The sequence below is a fragment of the Sprattus sprattus genome, assembly GCF_963457725.1.
Source record: "Sprattus sprattus genome assembly, chromosome: 18".
Lineage (NCBI taxonomy): Eukaryota > Metazoa > Chordata > Actinopteri > Clupeiformes > Clupeidae > Sprattus > Sprattus sprattus.
The window spans coordinates 10,038,437-10,045,740 of NC_137916.1; the positions used below are offsets into that span (position 1 = coordinate 10,038,437).

A 7,304-nucleotide genomic window follows, 5' to 3' on the forward strand; every position below is an offset into this window, starting at 1 on the left:
TCTCTGGTGACTCGTAGGTCTTGCTAATGAACATTTTATGATCCTGTAGAGTGGACCTGGTATTATCTCCGTTGTATTTTATGTAAATGTTTCTCGTTACTCATGATTGTGAACATAAATGCAAATGCATGAAAGTGATGCACGGATGATGTCTTCACAATTGTTATGAAACAGCGTCACTGTGTGGACAACACGTTTAATGGAGATGCTGTTGCATGGTTTTCCAATGATGCTCATTTTAGGGTTTTCATTCAACAAGTGTATACCAGGATAATCCCCTCACGAGAATTCCGGCATACTTTTAATAAGTAGTCTTCTATCGAAACGTTTAAAATAGGCAATGTATCTCCTTTCGTGAGTGTGAAAAGCAAAGGTTTACGAATAATTTTAATTCCATCGTACGAGAAACTTTCCCTTTAACAGGTGACGTAACCGGGTTAAATTGGCGTTCTTCAACGCCGCCTGAACTCCCTCCTGAATAAAGACTGTGCATCGCAGAACGAAGCGAGGACACTGGTGTCCGGACCGGCAAAGATATGGAGTTTTTAACCGGTAATCCTTTTTCCACACCAGTGGGTCAGCAAATAGGTAACTATGATATTTTCAAAACTATTAAACTAACTAGCTAAACCTAAGTTGGCAACTACAATGATCCCACATAGCTATACCAGTTTACCATTGTTACATTCGAATGATTTTTTTAGGATGCTAGTGCTGGCGAGAAACTCCAAATAGATCCTTAGTTGATACGAATAAAGAAACGTCTAGATCGTTAGACATATGCACTTCTTGAACCGTGTGAAATGTACCTAATTAATTGATCAAGATTGACAGTATAACATATGATTACGGTTGGACTGACACCTTCGGTATGCTATCCAAATACGGAGGCGGGTCTTACTTTTCTTAATCTTTGACTCGATTGGTGAAAGGGGTATTCTTTTGGCTGGTGATAGGTGGGAGCAGAGGCTAAAACTTGCATGAACTTCCTATAGCCCATGTATACAAAGTGTAAGCTGTGACCTAGTTGTAGAGTTGTATGCTATGCTAGAAGAATGATGCTACGCTGATAATTCAAAAGATAAAAGATAAGCCAATGGGTTGATAATGGTTTGAGATTTTGTCAATGTAATTGCTTTGGTTTAGTAAATTTTACTATTTCGGGAAGACGTGTAGTTGAGAAATAGGTTGTTTTGGGGTGTTCTGAAGAAGATTGAAGAAGCAGGATGGTCAAACTAGTGCATTCTATCGACGCTGCATACCTTCCACACCCCTCTTCACCATATGAATGAATTGAATAACATTTAATTTACCATAATTAATGTGTGCCAAAATAGCAAAAGCAGCTGACTGTCACATGAACGTGGCATAAAATACGAGACGAGGTTAGGCTAACAAAGAGGGATTTAAACTGCAGACAGATAAGCACTATCCAAAAGCCTGATTTGGGCACCGAATATGGTCAGTTAGAGCCCTGTTGTGTTCTGTGTGCAAAGTAGGTGTAGCCTTGGCATAGTCACGGTTGAATTTAATTTTAATCTACTTGTATTATATCAGAACAGAAGGCTCCAGAACTTTCCAAAGGTTGTTTGTATCTGTCATGGTAACTTCATACCACAATAATGTTGACTGAAGCTCATATTCACAAAACTGCGGCCCCCCTGCCACAGTCCATAAACAATAATGCCACAGTTGTGTGCAAGCCTGTATTTTATAAATGCTTGATCCAAGTATCAAAGTACCCAATTAAAAGTGTGTTCTTCCTCTTTGTGCTAATGTTTTCTCCATAGAGCATGCTACCAGCCCAACATTACCATCAGAAGATTGGGCCCTCAATATGGAGATCTGTGACATCGTCAATGAAACAGAAGAGGGGTATGTCACCAGTTAGTGTCAGACGCCTCACAATAACCATGCACTATTGGTATTTTGTGTTGTTGTGACTACAAATATATTATAGATATATTATAAGCTAACAGCACTGTTGGCACAGATGTACTGTAAAGCAATTGATGCTTATGTTATCATCATTATATATTTTGCCTTTTTTTCTTAAGACCCAGAGATGCGGTTAGGGCAATTAAAAAGAGGATTGTGGGAAATAAGAACTTCAAAGAAGTCACCCTGGCTTTAACAGTAAGTGCATCATCACACTTCTCTCTGTTTCCTCTCTTTTTTAGTTCCCCTATTATATCAACATCTCATTTTGTGTTTTAAATGATGTGCCTTTTTACAATATCTATTTTGTATGCCCATTGAGGATGAATAGAGCTAATGCTTTAGTGTCCTTTGTATGGTGACAGGTACTGGAGGCATGTGTGAAGAACTGTGGTCACAGATTCCATGTTCTGGTGTCGACCCGAGAGTTTATAGAAGGGGTTCTGGTCCGAGCCATTTTGCCCAGGAACAATCCTCCTTTGGTGATGCAGGACCGTGTACTCAGCCTCATACAGGCAAGTACACTTTAAGTCAGTCAACAGGTGCTCTCATGCCTGGAGATCTGCGAGACATGCTCTGTGCGTGTTTGTTGGGGCCCTGTGGTGTTTTTAAAAGTCTGCAATATATTTTCATCAGGCATGCATTTATGGGTGTGTGTGTCTCTTCAGGGTGTGAGTCTCTCCAGGGTGTGAGTCTGAACTGTGGCCTTACTGTATATCTCTGTGCCACAGGCGTGGGCGGATGCATTCCGCAGCTCCCCCGACTTGACGGGTGTGGTTTCTGTTTATGAAGACCTCAGGAGGAAAGGCCTGGAGTTCCCCAACAGTGACCTGGATGCTCTCCCCCCTATCCTCACCCCTAGTAGGGTAGGCTACTACATACTCATGGCACACATGATTTATCATCCAGGGCATTCTGAGCTCATACTTTTCAGCAGTCTATATGCTTACAAACACTGTTTCTCTCCCTCTACCACCAGAGTATGGCAGATCCCCTCCCTCCTGTCACCATGTGTTCTGTACCCCAGTCTCCAAAGCCGTCATCCAAGACACCAAACCATCCTCAGCCACCCCAGACTCAGCCTCAGCCTCCACAGAACCAAAACCCAGATGATCCCCTCGTACTCTCACCTCAGCAGGTTTGTAAAATGCTTACTATGGGTCTTATTGTTCCTGGTTTGTATTTTTGTAATGAACCTCCATTTTGATGCAGGGGATGAGTAGACTGGCTAGATGGGACTAATGAAATGAAGGAATCTGCCCTTGTCAACATTAGCATCCGTTATTTTGTTCCTTTATATCCTCATTTTTCAAGGTCTCCTGTTTGCCTTTCTGTAATGGACAGTTGTTTTCCTTTGCATCTGCACAGGACAGTATTTTAGTCATTCATTGTACTGACAATTGCACACCCCCCCCCCCCCCCCCCCCCCCCCCCCCCACACACACACACACACATTTCCTTTCAGCTTTCATGATGCAAAAATGGCTCTGTGGTGATTATAACAGACATAAAAAGACAGTTTGGTGATCCATGGCTGCACAATTATTTTCTTGCTGTAGCAGCTGGTGGCTGTTAAGCTTAGTCCTGTGACTACAAAGGAACAAAGGAGCAAACAGAACTCCACCTTGTTTCAAGGGTGACACCTCTGCTTGCCATGTTTACATCCTAAAATAGTTTGCTGGTTAAAAGATACTTAAGGGAGTTGGGCGTCAGCACAAGAGAATGACTACATGAAGTAACATGCAGACTGACGCTAGCTGTGGTTTTGCAATTAATTAAGCGTTAACCTTTGAGATTATCTATTTTTAATTGATATTATTTCTCTATGAAGTTATTGAAGAAATATTATTTAGTAGACTGGCAGTTGTCAAATCTGTTGTGGACGTTTTGTATTTTATTTCTCATCTTTCAGCTAAAGAGGTTGAGGTCAGATGTCCAGGTGGTGAGGGGGAACCTGACTGTCATGGCGGACATGATGACTCAGATGCACCCAGGCTGTGCTCAGCTGTCCGATAAAGAGTTGCTGCAGGTGAGACCTCCTTTCCGGCAGGCTTCAGCAAACCAAATAATTAACATTATCAATGTACACACATTTTATACTAAGAGATGTGTGTTATCTCCTTATGTTTAATATTATCATTTGATTCACATTGTGGGATATGTTAATTTATGTTTTCCTGAAACTATATTTGGTGAAGCATCTCTGACTTCCTGTCTGTGTTTCCCTATCTCCAGCAGTTGTATGGGACATGTAAAGACATGCAGGACAAGCTTGTGGAGCTGATCCCCCGGATCTCAGAGGAAAAGTTGATTGAGGAGCTTCTGGTCACCAACGATGAAATCAACACCACCTTCACAAGATACAAGAGGTTTCCCACAGGGTTTTACTAGTTTCAGGAGATAACAAATTCACCCTTAAGCTTTATTTATACTTATGACGGCGCAACTTTCCAATAAGTATAAATCAAGCATTACGGTCATAATAGTGCCAGTGGGTATAGGGGAGAATAGTTCATTAATTTATGTTTTTCTGTTTAGGTTTGAGAGACTTTACACACAATCAGACTCCCCTCGGCAGGTAAGGAGAGAATCCACACACTCCACATCATAGTCTGCGTGTGTGGTGTTGTAACTCATGTTTTGCCTGCTGTTAAAAGCTTTATTCATGTGTCTTATAAAACCCTTAGTGCCCCACCTATGCTAACCTCAAAGACATCAGCCCATCCTCTAACCAGTCAGTTGGTACATCTGAACTCAAGCCATGCAGACAGCCCCCAATCAGCAGTCTTTCCAGCCAAATGGCAGATCTTCGTAAGTGCCCTTTAATAAATAATTTCATACACTATGACCTTGTGTTCAGTGTCAGAATTAGGGCCTTTTACAATATTGGTGTATTGGGCCTCCTCTGTAGATACAGAAGACATGAAATCAGCTCAGAAGCAGAATCACTCGGCAATCCAACAGATAAACAGGTAAAGTCTTTAAGATATAACCAAGTGTTATTATCATCGAAGTGGTAGAAGATATAAGCACAGAAATGGAAAGAGAATACATAGTGTGTATGCTCATGAAGAATCACTAGTTAAAACATTCATACATAAGTGGGGGAACTCTTGCATGTGTTTCAGTGACCACCTTGTCAACTCTGCAGTTGGGGCTTCTAACAGTGTACGGCAAAACAGTGGAACGGTCAGTATTTGTCATCCCTCTTCCCCCTGCCTACCTTTTTGAAAGGAGCTTTCCTACTTGGACTTGATATCTCACCCTAACCTTGAACCTGCATACAGCACAAGCCTACTCTGTTCTTAGTTAGTACAACACCCTGAAACACCCTCAATCAGCTGATATTGGCATTTTATACCAAGTAGAGATGTATCAGACGTGTTGTCTATGGAAACAACCATATCGCAGCTAATATCTCGCAGCTAATCTCGGTCTTGTTGTGAATGTGCTGAATGTGTCAATATTCCATAACAGTATCATTTAAAAGCTTTGTTTCACCTGATCATTTTGGATCCATACACACATGTTTGCTGTACCCTACTACATTATTTGTATGTGTGAAAATGCTCTCACTGGCGGCATGTGAAGACTGACAGCCAAGACTCCACCCCCCTCAGCTCCTCTCCACAGTTTGCCTGGATGATGGAAAAGGGAATGGTGGGTCTGACTGGCCTGTGATGCAATACTTGTGTGCTTCTGGCCTATGAGGCAATGCTTGTGTGCTTCTTGCTACCCTCTGCCAACCCAATGAACCCTTTGCTTTGGGGCTCATTGGCATACATCTCTTTTAGAATCAAAGCAAGCTCTTTTCAAGGGACATGTCTTTTTTTCCCATGCACGCTTCTCTCCTTCACCTGGAGACTGGTGTGTGGATAACCTCAGGCTTCTGCATGTTCTGAATAGGTTTTGGTGGTTAAGACTCTCTTCCATCTCTTAAAGATAATTTGATCTATGCCAGCCTGTTCTATGGTCTATGAGAGGCTGTTCTTTGATCTATGACAGCCTGTTCTATGGTTGTTGGGAGGCTGTTCTGTGATCTCTAGGAGACTGTTGTGGGTGTGGAATGGGTTTGAGGACTTTTCTCTAAAAATCACATCGATTTCTGGAAAAAGATTATCTGGTGGTTATACAGTCAGCATTGACTAATTGCTAACCAATGACATATTTTTGTCCCTCTATCTCTGATAGATTCCTCTCAATCAGGCCTCAGTAATGGATGACATTGAGCAATGGCTTGAGTTTGAAGATGTAAGTCAGTCTGTCCATCTCTTTATCATCACCTTGACAACATTTCTCTCTGTATTTTCCTTTTGTATTTTATGTGTTCTCTTTCTCTGTGATCTGATGTTTTTGACTGTGTGGCAATTCATCAATTTATTCCTTACAATAACTGATTTCATATCTGAGGAAATATGTTTTGCCAAAGTGTTCATAAGGTAAAAACTATAAACAGGAATATTTGTCCTTGTTTCGTCGTATGTGAAATGTTGCAGGAAGAGGACATGGGAGACACTGAAGGAGTAACCAGTGAAGGTTTGTAAAATAGTTTATACATTTCTATTTGTGTCAGACACTGGGCTGTGTGTTTCACATTATATCATTCTGTGTGTTTGTCTGCATTTCTATCTTTTTAATTCCGTATATCTCCTTCAGAGTTCGACAGGTTTCTGGCAGAAAGGGCGAAAGCAGCAGACCGCCTTCCTTCAGTGAGGGCATCACAAGACCCAAGCAATTCACAGCATAATTGCTGATCTACAAAGTACTTTTCACCAGTGTATCATTAGATACAACCCTTCAAAGGACAAACTCAAAGGCTGCTCTGAGAACGGTTACTTAACATGACCCTCATCCATGGCAAACAGTGGGCAGCCAAGTAACTTCAAACACCCACAGGCAGTCATTTCAGAACTGCGTGGAGGAAAATTTCAGGTTTAAGAACTAGATAACTCTAGCCATGCCCCACCTTCGTATCAGCTGCTTTATTTATTTAATTTGGTTTCAGGTTGCATTCATTTACATTTCTCTATTAACACTGAGTATTGTCTCTTGGCTCTAACCCTTTAGTGAAGGCTTAAACCCTTTACTTTAGATATTAACCCTTACCTCTACATCCAGGTTAGGCTAATTATGCTAATTAGCACAATGAGGTGGTTGTCTTGGGCATGCTTTTACTTTCTGAACTCACCCCCCTGTCCTTACCTTACTATTTTATTCCAGATACATTCAGGTGTGAACTGTATTACTTTGAACTCAAAGTTTTAGTCTTTTAATATTTTTGTATATTAACATTTTATAGAAAAACAAGTGTTAGCCAGCATGTCATTTACTAGTTTTAAAGGTTACAAAAGCACAAACTGTGTACT

The 7,304-nt window shown here is 41.2% G+C and overlaps 1 protein-coding gene across 1 annotated transcript; it reads left to right on the forward strand.

Moving 5' to 3' along the window:
* Positions 1 to 536: 536 nt before the first annotated feature.
* tom1 (target of myb1 membrane trafficking protein) lies at positions 537 to 6,725 on the forward strand (the record flags this gene model as incomplete). The annotated part of the gene is made up of 15 exons (XM_080856742.1): positions 537 to 588; positions 1,791 to 1,875; positions 2,058 to 2,136; positions 2,304 to 2,453; positions 2,670 to 2,804; positions 2,918 to 3,076; positions 3,851 to 3,967; positions 4,174 to 4,307; positions 4,477 to 4,516; positions 4,626 to 4,749; positions 4,850 to 4,910; positions 5,067 to 5,127; positions 6,130 to 6,189; positions 6,435 to 6,474; positions 6,595 to 6,725. 15 exons carry the CDS (start codon positions 537 to 539, stop codon positions 6,690 to 6,692), a joined length of 1,395 nt encoding a protein of 464 aa, XP_080712868.1. The 3' UTR covers positions 6,693 to 6,725.
* Positions 6,726 to 7,304: the final 579 nt, after the last annotated feature.